Source organism: Myotis nattereri (assembly GCF_964212035.1).
Source record: "Myotis nattereri genome assembly, chromosome: 6".
NCBI lineage: Eukaryota > Metazoa > Chordata > Mammalia > Chiroptera > Vespertilionidae > Myotis > Myotis nattereri.
Window position 1 is genome coordinate 93,143,419 of NC_138081.1, and position 18,781 is coordinate 93,162,199.

General features: G+C 39.8%; 1 protein-coding gene across 1 annotated transcript in view; it reads right to left on the minus strand.

Moving 5' to 3' along the window:
- The window catches only part of IPCEF1 (interaction protein for cytohesin exchange factors 1), a 61,980-nt gene extending 60,671 nt beyond the window's left edge, over positions 1-1,309 (minus strand). The window contains exons 1-2 of the mRNA XM_081094757.1: positions 945-1,309; positions 151-320 (exon numbers count right to left, since the gene is read on the minus strand). Of these exons, the coding sequence (XP_080950883.1) occupies positions 151-309 (159 nt within the window). The 5' untranslated portion in view covers positions 310-320; positions 945-1,309. The remainder of the gene's footprint in view (positions 1-150; positions 321-944) is intronic.
- Between the last annotated feature and the right edge of the window lie 17,472 nt (positions 1,310-18,781).

The following is an 18,781-nucleotide window of genomic DNA, read 5'->3' on the forward strand; positions in this document are numbered from 1 at the left end:
CCAGAAATGGTTTCTAGAACTTGTTTATTTCCTCTGTTCCAAGTCTCAGAAATAAAAAATTAACTTTCTCAATGGGATCATCTGCTCAACAAGGATCTTCAGTGCACCCTTGGTGAGAGAGGCTGGGGATGGGAGGGAGAGTGGACTCACCAACTGATTGCTGTACCAATAGAGGGAGGATGCCTTCAGTACCACCCAGAATTTCTTCCATTTGTTGCTCAGGAAAGTTCCTTTCTCCTTTTTCTTATAGAGCCACCCTTGGCAGTCCGCGTGCCCCAGGTCTTTACACGATATCCTCCTCCGGCTCATTGTGAAAAACCCTGCAACAGTTACATGAAAAGATGGTCACGTATTACCCCAGTGTATATGACAGAGAAAGGAAACTTCATTTTTTACCTCCTGGGAGTTGGGTTATTTTTTAACCAAGATTTATGCAGAGTAAGTGCAAAAAAAAAGTCTCTTTTATCTCTTTTATTTTTAAACATTCACTTAGTGCTTAGAAGGTACCAAGACATGACCAAAGAAACAGTGAGACTAGCATGCAAGTGTTAGTCTAAGACTATTATTCAACAAGAACAAGTGGAAAAATTAAAATCCTGAGGCTGCCGGGCACATCGCGGCACAGACAGAGCTCCTGTCAGCAGGAACAGCAGTAGTTACGCAATTGACAGAAAAGGGTTAATGCCCACCAAAGACACAGCCACTCTCTGACCCCCTGCCAGCCTTTCAAAGCCCTGCTGACACCCCACCAGAGATTAAGCCAAATGAACAGCCTGCCGGCATTTCTTAAAATCGACCCCAAAATAACCCAACATTCATCTGCTGTGCACCTCCTGACATTAACAGTAAGACAGACAAAAAGCTGACCCCAAGGAAGGCACCCAAGAGAAAAAGAAACACACACGTGCAAAAAGGGGATGAACAAACAAAAGCGATCTCATTACCTTGAGTTTTCTTTCCCGGCTTCTGACGCAAGGGAACCTGCTGAAAATGCAGGAAGGGAAGAAAAGAGGAAATTTCAGATTGTGTTGTAACATTTGTAAAGAGAGAAGGAGGGAGGAGGTGGCAGTGTTTGTGAGCAGGATGAAGCTAAAAAAAAACCTCTCCAAGCAGAGCTGAGGGGAGCTATAGCTGAGGCACAAAATGTGCTAATTAGAATCAATAGACATTAAGCTGAACCTGAAAAAAAACAACACGTAACACAACGTTTATCACTAATGTTTCCTGTTTCCACCCACAGGCAGCCTTCTCACTACCACTTTAGTTATGACAGGACACTGCTCACTGAAGTTCTTAAAAATATGTCTATATTTCCCTTTTAGTTCTTTGTGAGAGAAAAAAACGTATGTATCTATCCTGCTTCTTTCCTTGCAATTTCTAAATAACAATTATTTAAATAAACCTGGAAGATAATCATTGCAGTCTCACAATACTACAGGCTTGCATCGGACCAAAAAATTCATGGTCCAGCTACCACGTAGGGTTACAGCTAAACCACAGGAATTAAATATCCCAGAAAAAGGAATGCCAGTCTCTTTGGTGAGATCTAAGTAGCCATCAAGCCTCCTTATCAGGAAAGTTTCATCTACAGGCAAATTTAAATTGCTTATTTGTCTTAAGTCCCCATGAGTAATTCTCACATTCTAAAAAATCAATATTGACTCCTACTTTATAATAGCTCTGCAAATACTCAAATCAGGCATAAGACACAAATCTGAAATACACATTTTTCATTATACATTTTAAACCATTCGTTAAAATCAGACGAGCAGCAAAACTAGAAAACAACAACAACAAATGGCCCTCTTTGTGTGTGTGTGTGGGTGGGTGGGAGGGTGAGTGTGGGTGTGTAGAAAGAAAAACATTTTAGATTGAAGAAGTTTCTTTTTTTTCCTCCACAATATCTAAGCTGAATTTACTCAGGTTTAAATGACAGATTTTTATGCTAACAAGTAAAGAATTTGAAAAAAAAAATTGTACATAATTGAAAAGCAGTTCTAAAAGTTGTTAGGCCACCTTATATTATTCCAGATGCATCTGGCTAGTATTCTACATATCTAACTATTGATCCAATAGTTTTTGTATATGGTTCTACTATATATATAAAGAGGGAATATAATATAGTAGAATTAGGATGGGATTATTTTAGCCTGAAATCAATTCATGACTGTCATAATTAGCAGCTGTTACCCAGAAAAAAATTCATTTACCACTCAGAACCCACTTCCTCATTTGTAAAATCAAGATACTCATAATTCCAATCCTAAGGTCTCATAATATTTAATAAGACTGTATGTGAAAATATTCTGAAAACTAAAAATCATTATTTTATACGATTATACATAACATTACATGATTATAGATATAAACAAATACTTCATGTCTAATAAACAGAAATTTCATAATAACTTTTTAGGATAAGTAAAACTTGTATTTCTTTCAGCAACAATGATGAAGTCAAAGTGCTTAAATTATATTTTCTGGAAAATCACAAACTGACTTTTTATTTTACAAGTGTTAGAATAAAATTTTATCCCCAAAGAAATTAATCATCCTTATGGGGAAAAACAAGGACATGACAAAGGCAATAATTGTCCTCAATTTAGTCAAGAGTGGACATGTTGCAGTCAAGGCACATGACTAAGCTTTAGGCATGTTATCATATCAAAGTCCTAGTCTCATCTCCACTTCACAAAATACCTTCCACTCCTGCATCCTGGAATAAAATCCCAACCATTCCCTCAAATGGCTTTTTTTATATGCAGTTCTCTGAGATCAGTAAAACCAATAGTAGCTATCCACAAAATATTTCAGCCCAAATATGTACATTATTTGGAGAGCTAACACTTATCCAAGAGCCAGGACGAAGGGCAGGGGAGTAAATTTGGATAGTGGGAGTGATTTGAAAGCAGTGGGTCCAGAAGAGGCTAGGGAGTACTCAAGACCAACTAAGAACCAAGGCAACAGGGGGAAAAGGAGCTAGCTGTACAGAGACGTTCCTAGAGGGTTCTGGCCCAGACTGACAAGGTGAAATTGCATTACTAGAGCTCACAGGAAAAGAGCAGCTTTAATAAGAATGAGAGAGAGAGAGAGAGAGAGAGAGTCACAAGAGGACCGCTGTAGGATCTGTGAAGGGAACCTGTGAATCTCCTCCACCCATCCCTTATGAACGACTTCAGGCTGGTTCTAGAGACAACCCCAAAGCAAACTGCAGTCTTTGTCTCAATCTTGCCCAAGACTAGTCCTTGGTCTGCACTAGATGCCCGTGCTCAGGCTGGATGAGAAGTGGGAGCTCTAAGCAGGACAATCCCTACAACAGGGTGATCACCAGCATCAAGAAAGGACTTTATTTAGACTGTTTTAAAGGGGGGAAGGGGAGTTCAGTCACTGGGTCAACTCTCCTAAGAGCACTTCTCTTAAAGTAAATCATTTCACAATCTGCATTAACTGTTGAAACCATTTCCCCAACGAGAAACAGACTGCATACTATAGAAATAACCAATTATAGGGAGTTTCAGTTTCACTTGATATATATGAATTTGAAACCTATATTGGTTGACATTAGAGAATGAAAACAATCTTGAGAACTTTAGTGAGTTGAAGATACATCTTACTCCTCACAACAGGAAGTGGAACTGGCGAACTAGTCAGTTTCAAAAAGATCTTACATGTGGTTTTTTCACTGAGTGAAAAAAAAAAAAGGCGAACACCGGTTGAGCATGTTATGAGATAGTTTTTCAAGAGGGGAATTAGAACTCTTTCTCACAACAATAATCCAGAGCCTAATAAGATATTTTTATCATATTATTTTCTTCCCATTGGAATGTTATGGGTAAAATTTAAAAATTACTCTAAATTATGAGTTTGCCCTCACTTGCTTCTAAAGTTGGGGGTAAATTTTTCTTTTAAATACATTTTTTCTTTTGATTATAAAAGAATACTTTTACTTTTTAAGATGGTTAAAAACAGCATTTGGTCACCAATCACTCAAAAACACAAGCATACAAAGAAACCAGTACAAAATATAAAAAGGGACCTCTTTTGATGTTGAATGATGTTAACACCCAGGATAACTATTACATTGACTACGAATATATACAGTAACTAGTAGCCCGGTGCATGAAATTCATGCACATTAAAAGGGAATTAATTAGAGGAAATATTTTAATATTGCTATTTGTCCTTTCTCTATAATAGAAGTCTCAGAGATGAAAAAAAATTAGTAAAATGTATATGAAAATCTCCCTCCTGTCAGAGTCTGGGGCATGCCGTGGGACCTAGAGTCAAGTCCCTGCCTACCACCCGCACATGCTTCAAAAACACAGGAGACACAGACCCGGCCGGCCCCACCCCCATGGGGTGAGACCCAGACCCAGCTGGCCTCAACCCCATCAAGCCCCTCTGGGCAGGGGGTGTGGCCTGAGATCCCTCGTCAAGCCCCATCAGGCGAGGGGTGCGGCCTGAGGTCCCCGTCAAGCCCTGCTGGGCAGGGGGGCACAGCCTGAGGTCCCCTGTCAAGCCCCGTGGGGCAAAGGGCATGGCCTGAGGTCTCCCAGCCCGGTGACAGTGACGGGGTGGAGGGTGCGGCCTGAGGTCTCCCATCATGTCCCACGGGGCAAGGGGGGTGGCCTGAGGTCCCCTGTCAAGCCTCACAGGGCAGGGGTGCGGCCTGAGGTCCCTTATCTTGGCCAGGCGCCATGCAGCCTCAGGTCCCTGCTGTTTGGTTGTGATGTTATGGCATCCCCGCTAATTTGCATATTCCTCTATTATATAGATCAGGGGTCCTCAAACTTTTTAAACAGGGGGCCAGTTCACTGTCTCTCAGACTGTTGGAGGGCCGGACTATAGTTTAAAAAAAAACTATGAACAAATTCCTATGCACACTGCACATATCTTATTTTGAAGTAAAAAAACAAAACGGGAACAAATACAATATTTGTATTTGCATGTGGCCTGCGGGCCGTAGTTTGAGGACCCCTGATATAGATAGATTGTTAAATCTTGCAGGCACAATTTACCCTCATGCTATATTAAAATTAACAGTAAAACAGTTCATGATTACATCAAACTTCATAATGATCTTGGTATTTAGCAAAATTATAAAGTGATATGCTGCTAAATGGGCCCTGATTTGTAACATTGACCTAATTTCCATGGTGTAAAGCCTCAATTGCTGTCAATTTTAAACTATCAATACTTTAACCAAGTCACAGAATTTCCTATATATTTTAGGGCCAGGCCAACACCAATTGATACAGCTGTTAGGGATATTTCTCCCCAACACTTTCCCCACAAACATCTTTACTCCGTCCTAGAAAATTAAACTGAATTCTTAAAGGGAAGTTTAAAGCTTTTAATTATTAAAATTTTGCCTGTGAAAATACATGAAAAACTTGCTTAATTTTTTCAGAAGACTACCTACCTTAAATATTACCTAATAGATTAATATTTTATAAAATCTCTATTAGTGGAAAATGGAGAGAGATAATAGACAGTCTAATCATAATAGTAATAGAAAACACTGACAGCTAAGAAATATACACAAAGCTTATACACATATAATTTTTGCCACATGGTAGGCACTGATCTCACTCTTTTCATAAATGTTGGGACTGAATTCTCCTATTTGTGGCTTAGGTGCTATTTTTCTCATTCCCACTTTATAGGAAAGGAAATCGAAACAAATAGAGTTTTAGTATTTTGCCCAAAGTCACAAAAGTCAAGGGCAAAATGCAAATATTTATTTTGAGAATAAAACTTACAAAAGTAGTAGTTTGATAAGATGTTTGCTTTTGTTGTTGGTATGGTATAAAGGAGTAGGACAGGGAAGCAAGTCTAGAGTTCAAGGGGAAGCTGAGTACAATGGCACTTTCTACATAGAAGAGAAATAGAAGAAATAAAGAAAGGAGGACTGGGAAGAAGAAAGAGATAGGAGAGAAAGATCTAGAGGAGAGGAGCAAAAGAAGGGAGTGGGCACAGGGAGAGGAAGGTGAGGAAGAGGAGGAGGAGGAGGAGGAGAAGGAGGAGGGGGAGGAGGAGGAGGAGGAGGGGGAGGGGGAGGGGAAGGGGAGGGGAGGGGGAGGAGGAAGTTAGAACATGGACAGTGAGGGAGAGCAAAAGTGTCAGGGAAAATTTTGGAGTTTCTAGCTCAAACGTTTGAATAAATGACAGCACTATAGAGAGCGTAGTTTTAAGTATATATATTTGTTTAGTAGTAAGCATATTGAGTTTGGTGTACACATGCAGCACAGAAGTGGAAATAGTATGTATAGTATTTAAGGGTCAAGGAATTTGGAGAAAATCTGCAATAAAGATATAATATCGGGAATCATCAGTATACAGAGAACAGAAGTCTTGAGTTTGGATGTGTAGAAGAACAAAGGACAGAAGTGGGAATCCAAAGGCAGATCAATACATTGCACAAAAGCAGTAGAAGAGGTGACTTCAAGGAGACTGAGCAAGAACAGCCACTGAAAAACCAAGAAAATCCAGAGAGGGATTATCATGGGAGCCAGGGAGAGACTCAAGAGAAAGGTGAGTCCAAACCATCAAATGCTGCCAGAATAAAAGAGAAAGAAAAAGTCCATTAGAGATCTTGGCAAAAATAGCTTCATTGTTCAGTTGGGCTAGGAGACCAATTCCAGTGGGTTGGGAATGAGTGGGAATTAAAGAAATAAACATAGTTTGGAAGACTCTCTGTCAACAATCTTAACATTCAGGCTTTAAAAAACTGATTTCACATTAAATAAAGTTATCTTCAAATTTTTAATTTTTTATTCTGTCTTAACATTTTGTAAAAGTTTTAGAATTTACAGTTGCAGAATTGTGAATTGTCTCTCTCAACCCCCCCATTCCTCTCTCCCTTTCCCTGGCTCCCTCTATACCAGTTTGGAATTTACTTCCACTTGGTGTGTTACCTGTCCTACAATGGTGTCCTGAGGCTACCATGGAGAATCTTGCATACCCAGTCCTAGGTCTAGCTGATGTCTAGGTTCACGTCCTGGTTTTGAGACAGTCTCTATCTCCTCTCTCCCTAGGCCCTGGGGTGTTACTCTAAGCCAGTGATGGCGAACCTTTTGAGCTCGGCATGTCAGCATTTTGAAAAACCCTAACTTAACTCTGGTGCCGCGTCACATATAGAAATTTTTTGATATTTGCAACCATAGTAAAACAAAGACATATTTTTTATATTTATTTGATATATTTAAATGCCATTTAACAAAGAAAAATCAACCAAAAAAATGAGTTCGCGTGTCACCTCTGACACACATGTCACAGGTTCGGCATCACTGCCCTAAGCCATGGTTTGATAACTGTTTTCATCTTTAGCCCTTTCACAAGTGGGGGAGCCGCACCTACCATTGTCATCAAGAAGTAGCTCTCCTCACATGAGTGGAACATTTTTTACCTCCTTGCCTTGGACAGGAGGTAAACTACTTCCTGTCTCCAGTGGAGGCATTCATCAGGCCCATAGCTTCGGTCATGCTCAATTCATTTCTTATTCACAGAGATGATCACCACATTGTTGAGCCTAATTGTGCTTTTTTGGTCTCCTGTCTCCTTTTGCCTATCAGTGTTCTATGTTCGCAACAGAGTGAAGTGTGACAATGTGAACTCACAGGACCATTACTGAATGGAAGCCAGTCATTTCATTTATAAGGTTCCATCTTGCAATCATAATCCCTGCCCATAGCAGCCTCACTATGCTACCAAGATATGTTCATTTTCTTTCCTGGTACCTTCAACTTTTTTCTATTCTGCAGAAATGTCAGGCACTTTAGTAACTTCATACTTTCAAATATTTTATTCCTTTCCCCTATTTCCCTATTTTCATCTGGTTAATGCTTAGTCATCCTGTTAGACCCGGGTCAGATGCTACCTCCACCAGGAAGCTTTCTTGGACTTTAGAAGGCAATTAGCTCTTATATTAATCTTATGATCATTCAATGTAGTTTATTATAATAATTGACATATTATCTCCCAACGATTTTCATAGTAGGTACCATTTTTATCTTCCTTTTCACAGATGAGGAACTCCATCTTGGTGTGGTTAAGTAGCTTCCCCTCCAATCACACATAACTAGCAGCAGAGCCAAGAAGGGCCTCAAGCCAGTTGGACTCCTAGCCCTATTGTGTGACCCTGTGTGACTCTGCTTCTGATGTCTGTACCCCCACAGTGCTTTGCTGATGTCTCTGAAATGGATATTATAATTTATTTGTTTTTATATCTGTGTGGCACATACATAGTGGTAACATTATCCACCCAATGGTCCAACCCAGAACCTGTGTATGATCTCAGATAGTCCCTTTCCCCTGTCTCACACATTTACTCAATCCTGTTGCGTCTTAAAGTTTATCAAATCTCTTTTCAACTCTGTAGTTTAATGACGGTAACTGTTTATATTCAATGACTGATCCAGACTTCAAGAGAGAATTGATGGTCTGGAACTTGTCATTACTTCCAAATCTAGCACCTAACCCAATGCCTGGCACATGGGGGCCACTCAGTGAATATTCCCCAAAGGATTAACTGTGTCTCACGTCCATTTCTACTTTACGTGATGCCTTAATAGTGGTGCCTGAATGAGTGGAGATTTAACAAATATCTGAAAAGCCATCTACTGCTTGATTATTCAGAGCTGAGACATGCCTTCACTCATAGATAATGTCAGTGGAGTTAAGCAACATAAAAATTGGTCCAACAGCTTTCTCACCCCCAAAGCAGCACATGCTGGAGAAAAACTCCTGGGGTTGACTGACACTAACTTTGAACCCACCTGGAGAGTTGAACCTTGGTATTTCCTTGAAGGTGAAATGGACTGGTGCTGAACAAATCTCTACTTCGATCTAAAATACGATTTCCTCAAAAACCACAGCAGCTTTCTCCAGCATCCTGTTTCAACCATATCCTCCAACTACTAAGAATGTGGAACCCAAAAATAGAAAAGCATGGGCTGGAGAAGGGGGGCTGGGAGGAGGGACAGGAGCCTTTGCAGGGATAGCTACCAAGCCCCTACCCAGACGGCTGCCATGCACGTCTCACTTGAAGTCCTGCTTCATATTTAACAGCACACATGCTAACTGGCCTCCTGCCTGTGCGCCGTGTGGCCGGCTTGTCACGGCAGCACTGGCTCAGCCGGTTCCGCTCGGACTTTTGTTGCTGTCGCCTAAAACAACAGGCTGCCACAATTTCAGCTGCTTTTAGTTGATTAAAAGAAGTGAAAATATATATTCCTCACTTCATCTCTGAGTGTCATCACATCAGAGACACACGCCACAGGCATGGAGATGGAGCAAGGGGCAGAGCAGGTGCCCATGGTGGCTGGAATCCTATCTGGCCTGTTCACGGCCCACGGGACACATAAAGGCCGGGCAATGAGCAATGTTCTGTGAGCAATGACGCAGGGCTTTCTTGTGAGGCAAACACGACAAGTACCAGTTTGCTGTTAGACTGTTCATGCCAGAGGTGACAGGCCAGGCACCAGCAGGTAACCCAACCACAGGGCTAGAGGTACAAGTCCATTGGCAGTCAGAGAGATGGCCCCACTGAGCGTGGAAACCCAGCAAAGTCACCACGATTGACACGCAGAGCCTTTTGTTTCAGGAAAACGTTTTCACTTGACATTTTCTTTTCAGGCGATATTTAATGAAGGAATTTTATTGAAAAGAATTCTTGAGCAAACACTGTCATAAAGTTTTGATGTAAGATCATTCTGACATTTCTTCCCCACGAGAGCCATCGTGAAAGTGAGAAATCGCAGGCGCTTGAGGGGAAAGAATTATGTACAACAGTAAAGGAGATAATGTGCCACAGCCCCTTGGAGCCTGTCATCTTTAACTAAGGCTGTTTGCCTTTCTTAGCTGAGATACTGTTGCTAAAACCAGAGACCAGAGAACTTTCTTAATGAAGCTTTGAAGGTACATATATGCTGGTTGTTATTTATTTCCCTTTGTTTGTCTCTTTGTTTATCTACGTGAGTAATGAATCATAAAAGAAAACTAGCAATACTGAATTAGGGTATAATACTTTGTTATCACTATAGTGTGATGTACAGGAAGCCTTAGAAATATCAAGAGCTGCACAAATGGATTTTTAGAGATGTTTAGAGACTGCACCAAATCTAATCATGTTGAAGTTTTCCCAACAAGCTATGATGGTTCTAAAGGTGATTCAGTTCATTCTTTTTGCAGGCCACAATTTGGTAAATTATGGTTTTGTTTATTCAACTACCAAAATTAGCAATTACTGCCAAATTACTGTGTCAAGGGTTAGAGATTCAATGCCAAGCAAGCTCCCAAATCAACACAGAAGACAGAAGCAGACAGGGATAATAAGGTCTGCACAGAAGGGCTAGGATGTAGCTCATTGTAGCATTTACCCAGAACTGGGGAGCCAGGAAAGGCACCCCATGAGTTGATAAAAACAAAGGTCTGAAAGATAAAGACCTGTGCATAGTGGGTCTAAGATCGCATGCAGGTACGACCCAGTAGACATCAACCACAGAGTGTGTGTGTGGGGGGGGATGGGGGGGTGGGGGGTGGGGGGAGTAACCGGGTTCAGAGTAGCAAAGTTGCATCATGCAGGGTCCTTGTAAGTTACGTTCGAAAGTATAAAGTTTACGCAAAAGCCATGGAACGGATGTCTGCAGGTGAGTGGCATGATCAGGTTTGCAGTTAGGAAAATTCACTCTGGCTGTTGTATGGCAAGGGAATTGGAGGGGGGCAGGTGTAGAGGCAAAGAAACCGATAGGCAGAGGGAAGGACAGGTTTGTGTCTATGACGGTGGAGAAATATTTAGGAGGTAAAACCAACAGAACTTGGTGAGTTAATATCTTTGATTCTATGTCAAGTTTTAGCTTTGAAAATTCTGCTGGTTCCCTTCAGAGGACAGAAAAGAATACTATCAAATAGCAAACTCAGCTTAACAAAGAAAGAACACTGGTATTCTACCACACTCATAATGAAATTTCAAATGCTTCGCATCTAGTGTCTTGAGCAATTTTATTAACACCATTTACCATGCCAACCTCCATGATAACTCTCAGGTCAAAATCAACAAAATTGCCTTAAAAGTATTGCCCTTCCCCCACCAGTGATAAGCTCCTCATCTTCATACCCCAGCACCAAGCAACACTCTACACATATAGCTCAATAAATGTTAGTTTAGTGGAAATGAAGTGAAATCCAAGATGTGATTAGGTCAAATGTGTCAAGCATACCGAAACGGCCTAGCATAAACATAGGTCTCCTGTGCTACGTTTTATTTAGGAAACAAATGACAGCAGAAAATGGAACTAATTTTCTGAATGGAAAGATAAAGTAGAGTAATCACTGAAAAGCAGCTGGGAGAAATGCTTAAGAGAGACGTTAAGCAGTACCGCCCAGACACATCGGCGGGAAGACCAAAATAACAGGTAAATATACACACGGGAGAGCCGAGCTGATTGAATCTAGGAGTAGAGGTTGGCTCATGAAATGAGAATGACCCAGAAATAGCCAGAGTTCCCACCAATAAAAACAGAATCCACTGGTGCCCAGCAGGTTACATATTACCGTGGTAACAGCTCTAGATTGAGAATAATATGGATGATACGTTAGTCCTTAGGTAATCACATCTGCAGTCTTTGTTCCCATACCCAGCATTATGCTTTTTTTTTTTAAGATGTAGATATTTCAACTTGTTTTAAGTCACAATTCAATCTCCCCTCCTACCTAGTACAGTGGCTGAAACCTGATAGTCAGGAGGGGTCATCAGTGAACATTAAAAGAATGTCTCAATGGATAATTGAGTGAATGAATTCATTAATTTGAAGTGCTTAGGTGTTCTCTTGTCTGAATTTCTATTTCTTCTTCAAGGAGAAGGAGCAACGGAAAAGGAGAAGCAATGTAAGCATGCAACACTACATTACCTTTCTCAAGGATCCAACAGTCCTAACTCTCCCCTTTCATATTTTCCCATATAATACACACACATGTGCTTATAATCATATGGATTTTTTCTTTTTAAAAATATCTTTATTATTTAAAGTATTACATATGTCCCCTTTATTCCCCCATTGACCTCTTCTAGCCTGCCCCTATCCCCCACCCCAGGCCTTCCCCACCTATCGTCTGTGTCCATGGGCTCTAGATTTTTTCTTTTTAAACATTTTTATAAACTTTGGGCACTCTGAACTTCAGTCTTCCTGGCTGTATTTTTACAGATATGTGATATCTATTTGCTTTTGCCCTTGACCGTAGGAGCCTCCTTTAACATCCTGTGCATATGTTTGTATATCTAATTTTAGCAAAAGCCTCCCATTGCGTCCACATTTATCCTCTTAGCTGTTCTTTTCTATCTCCACTGAGATTATTCACATTTCTATTATCAAACAACACCCACCCGTTTGTATCCCATGGATCATACTTCCTTTTCTGCAAGTTTTGGATGGTTCGTTTCCTAGGGTACAGAACTAACTATAATTCATGTTTTCATCTTTTAGTTTTTGGCAGTCCTGTTTCTCCCAAAGTTTCCACCATTTTTTATCACTAGCAAGCTATTTTACTTCATTTAAAATTAGCATCAGAATTAAAGTTTCCTTCTCTATTTCTGGCATATGAAATTGTTAAAGTAAGCAGATCGTTTATCTTCTGCCCTGCTTTTCAGTAAGGTGTTCCTTCCAGGAGCTGTCTGATTCAATTTCCCCATCACTATTACCACAACCTTCCTTGACATACACTCTCCAATTTGCAGCGGGAAACCATTGTCCATGTTCCCTATTTGGCAGGAAGTCTATCCTGCCTTCTCTCAACACCCTACTTCTGATTCTGTTTTTGGCTCTGCTCCAAAACCTCGAACCTACGGATCGCTCATGAGGCCATAGATTTTCTAGAAGTTGCACACATACAACCCCACACCACCCTGAATCCCCTTCTACGAGAAACACTGTGCTGCTTATACCAACATCTCGATTTTCCCTGCCTACATTTTCTCATCTATTAGAAAGAATACACTTGCTCAGTTGACTTACCTAATTTAGGTAAATTTATGGCTTTGAACTTATTTTTAAAGAAACCTACAATTTCAGTGTAATAATTAACAGAATTTGTTCCCATAGAGGTTGCCCTGGTACCATAGTTAACTTAAACCAGAAACAATCATGAACAGTACATTAAAATCCTGATTATGTGTCGGAAATAGGTAGGAGTTTTAACCAAATGCTTGGTGATCATAAGAAAACCTTGAAACCAAACAAAGGATCATTCAAATACATTGTGGCTAATGATGTGGAGGATAATAACTACCTAGCCATCCTTAAAATCCATTTGTCTAGATTTTTATTCATTCACCAAACTAATGACTAATATCTAAAACCCAGGGCGTTCCAAAGGGTACTTACGAGAAGATTGCCATCTGAAGCCATGTATGATTCCAAATTGGCAGAAACAAAAGCTAGAAGAGAAGAGAGATTTCAGATAAATGGGGGTTGAAATGCCCATAAAAACGTGGGGGCAGCGGTGGTAGGCATTTCTATTTCAATTGACAAATTTCACAATAAAAGCAACTCATTAAATGGCCTTTTAAGCACAACTTAATAAACCAACTGTTTAAAAGTGAGTTTATAGAATAAGTCAGAATTTCATCTGCACATTTGTCAGTACTCTTTCAAGTCTTGTATTATTTGTGTACTTATTATTGTATTAGTTATAAACATATATCTTTGGAAAGTAAAAAAAAAATGTTTTCCTCTTCATGATGAACAACGCAATGTAAGATGTGGAACTATTGGGTCCACGACTGTTATTCTGGTGATATTAACTAAACAATTTCGAAAACAGAACTCCTCCCCTGCCTCTGAAGTCCCAACTTTCATATGGAGATGAGCCACTTTTGATGTATTTATTACACTTTGTAGTGGATTACCTGAAAAACAAGACATTCTGTGGTTTCAAGAAAAGCAGGTGAAAACAAAAAGAAAAAAGATGTCTTATTTTCAGATTTTGACAAGCAAGAAACCTGTTAAACATCCACAAGCCACTGAAACTTCCCCCAAAGCAGAAAGCTTTTCAGTTTCTTCCTAGTGACGCCACAAATACGGATCTACAGTCCCTGTGATTTAATTTCTTATACAAGTGGTTCCCAACTTTTGAAATGAATACCCCTTTTATAATGTCAAAAATGCCATATTCATATTACATAAGCCTGGATAAAACACTTATTTATAAAATTCCAAAGAGAAAACTCATAGGAGGAGATGAAAGAAAAAGAAATAAATTATCTTTAATTCTTCCTCTAAGCATTGGGATTTGTTGGCATTACACAGCTTTGGTCATTGATATTAAGCAGGGGTCCTCAAACTACGGCCCGCGGGCCACATGCAAATACAAATATTGTATTTGTTCCCGTTTTGTTTTTTTACTTCAAAATAAGATATGTGCAGTGTGCATAGGAATTTGTTCATAGTTTTTTTTTTAACTATAGTCCGGCCCTCCAACGGTCTGAGGGACAGTGAACTGGCCCCCTGTTTTAAAAGTTTGAGAACCCCTGAATTAAGCTTCTGTTGGATCTTGAGTAACATTTCTCTTGTACATATTGTATCTTTTTACCTCCTAACTATCTCTTAAGCGTGTCCACTCTGTCTATATCCATTGCTACCACCCTAGTCCAAGGCACCAGCACCTCCCGCTTGGGCCACTCCATAAACATCCTGAGTCCCAGCTTTCTCTCTTGCCCAGAATGATGTTTTCTCAATGCACATGACTATTCATCTCGGCCTTTAAATCTCTACAATGGCCATTGAGTCTTGAGATAAAGAACAAAACCAGGAAAATCTCCTACAAGGAAGGCTTTGTCCTACCTGGCTTCTGTCTCCTCTCCAGCCCCATCCTGAATCATTTCCATGTCTTTCTTTCCATTTCCCTGACTTACTGGCTTTTTAAAAAAAATTCCTTAAACCTTGTTACCAATCTCAGAACCTTTGTGCATGCTCTCCTTCAATAGCCCTCTCCCAAGAAGGCTTATACCATCTGCACTTTCAGTCCTCAGGCCAAATGTCATTTAGTCAAGAAAGTGTTCCCTGATCCTATGGGCATCGCTCCCTTTTAGATGCGCTCTTAGCACCTTATCTTTATTCATAGACATTCTCATAATTGTATTCAATTATTAATTTTGCAATTGATTGTTTAACCTCTGACTCCCCACCATAGTATAACTTTTTTTTAAAAAGTAATAGGACATACCAAATCTTTGTGATGTTTTTATTACATAGGTTATATTTAAAAAGAAATCTAAACTTTATTACTATCAAGATTTATAATCTGCCAGAAATTACATCTCTCCCAATTATTTAAACATATGACAAAAACTCTAAATGACAATTTAACGTATAAATGGGCACATAGAGTTTCCAAATTATATTATGGATACACAACCAAAAATAATATTTTAAAACTGCTGTACCCACAGACCTGTCAAACAGATTTCACTCTGCCACTTGTTAAATATGGAAACTTATGAAAATTACTTAATTTCTCAGAACAGCAGCTGCCTCATCTGTTAAACAGAAATAATAATAACCAAGTTCTTGGTTTTTTTGTGAGAATTAAATGAAATATCATATGGGAAACATGTAGGGCACAATGCAAGCTCCGTATGTGGTAGCAATTACCTTCAATGGGAGCAATTACTTAGTAATAGTTTCGTTATAGAAAACTGTTTTTCCTAATGGAATTAGCACACAGCTAAAGGGTTTGAGCTAGTGGGATAACCAGTTTCATCAAATAAAATAGCTCCCGCACTTCAAGGTTGATTTAACTCCCTCACTACTCCCCCAGAAACATTTCTGATGCCTGGTTTAAGAATTTAAGAGAATAGCTTTCTCTGTCCTATTCGAGACAGCTACCTCTGTAAAGGACCACTTAACAGACCACAACATGAGACTTCGCCCAAACAACGAGGTCATTAATTTTTTTAAAAGTCATGCTATAAAATAAAATGGATTCTGATAAACTCTGTAACTAAAAAAATGGAAAACCCATTTCATCATTAAAGGAATTATAGCCCTGGCTGGTGTGGATCAGTGGTTAGAGTGTCAGCCTGCACACCAAAGGGTCTCAGGTTTGATTTCCCCTCAAGGGCAAGCATCTGGGTTGCAGCTTCAATCCCAGGCCCCAGGCCGGGCACATGCAGGAGGCAACCAATAGATGTCTCTTTTACATCCATGTTTCTCTCTCTCTCTCTCTCCTCTTCCCCCCTCCTTCCCACTCTTGTTAAAAAGCAAAGGAAAAAAATATCCTTGAGTAAGAATTAACAAAAATTAAAATTTTAGTTTAAAAAAATGAATTATAAAGTTAATTTCAAAAAACAAGAAAGATTAACCTTCATATATATTGGTTGTTAAGGACTAAATATATGTGTCTCCTCCTCACCCCCCAAAAAATTCATATGTTGAAGTTAAATCCCCAATGTGATAGTATTTGGAGGTTGGGCTTTGGGGAGGGAATCAGATCATGAGGGTGGAGCCCTCCTAAATGGGATTAGTGCCCTCAGAAGAAGAGGGCAGAGGCTATCACAGTCTCTTCTCCAGATGAAGACACACTGAGCAGACAGCAGTCTGCAACCCAGGAGAAGGCTCTCACCAGAACTGACTGCACTGGCACCAGGATGTCCTACTTCCTGCCTCCAGACGGCAAGAAATAAATGTCTATAGTGAACAGTCACTGTTTATGGTATTTTATTATCTCATCCCAAACTGACTGTGTGAAGAAGCATTCCATTCTGTTTTAGGCACAAACAAAATGCAAGTTTATTCCTGTCAGCTAAGTCAGAGATATGGACTCTGGTCCTATATAATTTGAAAACGAGAAAATAAACCAAGACTATCGATGTGCAACAAATGCTCTATTGATAAAGAAGGTGGTTGCTAGATTAGTAATGTTTGAGAACTAAAAAAAAATTCACTAAAGGGAGTTATGGGGTCAACTTATCCAAAAGCAGCTGCCTTGATTGTTCCCCAATAGACAGTATAATTTCAAAAGTGATGCAGGAAAATGAGCATGATGGCTAACATTTTCACGGTTTTTTAAAAGAAGATAATTTATTGTAAAATAGATCATTTTTCCCATTTAAATAAACTGTGGGCTAGGTTTATTCTTTTTTTTTACAGAGCTTTAATAGAAAAGAACATAACTCTGAACTAAAATGTTAAAAAAAAAAAAAAAAACCACAGAGTAATTCATAACATATTTGTCCTTTAAAAGTAAAATGCTAGCATTTCCCAAGACTTTGTTTTGTTTTGTTTTTGTTAATCCTCACCCAAGGATATTTTTTTCCATTGCTTTTCAGACAGAGTGGAAAGGAGGTAGGGAGCGGGAGAGAGACAGGAGAGAGAGAGAGAGAGAGAGAGAGAGAGAGAGAGAGAGAGAGAGAGAGAGAGAGAAATATTGATGTGAGAAAGACACATCAGTTGGTTGCCTCCCACATGCACCCCAACTGGGCTGGGGGTGGAACCTGCAACCCAGATACGTGCACTTGATCTGGTATTAAATCCATGACCCTTTCGTGAGCAGGCTGACATTCTAATCATTGAGCAACACTGGCCAGGGCTGATAAGATATTCTTAGAGCACCAAATGGATTTATAGAAAGTGCACGAACACAAGCAAACAATGTGAATTATTCTTAATCCAGAAACTAGAGCTAAAGAGGAAACAGAAAGCATTGCTTGTTCTTGAGGCTGAAGTCTCAGTCATCAAAAAGCTTGTCATATATGTGGCAACAAGGTGCATGCTAACTAGCAGTGAGAACCATCGCTAAGCAGGCATGGGCTGGGACATGGTAGTCCATCAAAGCAATGCCCTGGGAAGCAGGAGAGAAGATTCGTCTTTGCTCATCTGGATAAGCAAAGGACGTGAAATAATCCATTAGCTCTGCCAATTAGCAGGAGCTTTCTCTTGTCACTGAAGAACAGGAGAGATGAAAGCAAAATGCAAGGCGACCTCCCAGTGAGCATGGGCAGTGATGTATGGGGAGGGGGGAGTCTGGGGTTGTTGCCTTATCCAGGAAGTTTATGAAAGTAAAAAAAAAAGTGGCTCTATTTAAATTATTTAAAAATGTAAGCCCCATTGTCACTCTGATTCCACATGCTTTAAACTACTGTCATTCTTTTAAATTTATTTTCTCTCTTTGATTGTTAACTTTCCACTTGTTTTGCTGCATTACTTTGCTGCTGTCTCTCCACTTTGAGGATAAACTGACAGATGGCTTTATGAGACACAGTTTTTTTAAAAAATTGAATTTATGGGGGTGACATTGGTTCATAAAATTATATAGGTTTCAGGTATACAATTCTATAACACATCTTCTGTACATTGTGTGTTCAGCACCCCAAGTCCTCCCATCACCATTTATTGGACCTTTACTGTCTTCTACCTCTCCCCACCCCTCTTTCCCTCTGGTAATCACCACACTGTTGTCTGGGTCTAGTTTTTTTTCCTTTGCTTAATCCCTTCACCTTTCCCACCCAGTCACCAACTTCCCTCCCCTCTGACAGCCGTCAGTCTGTTTTCTGTCTCTGAGTTTGTTTCTATTTCGCTTGTCAGTTTATTTTGTTCATTAGATTCCACATATAAGTGAGATAATATGGTACTTGTCTTCTTCTGACTGGCTCATTTCACTTAGCATTTGCTCTCCAGGTCCACCCCATGGCCTTTGTTCAACAGAAACGATGATGGTTACAATTATTTTTAGCACCACTAAATACTGTGATGCGCCATCTGAGGAGATTGGCAGGCTTCTTCCTTAC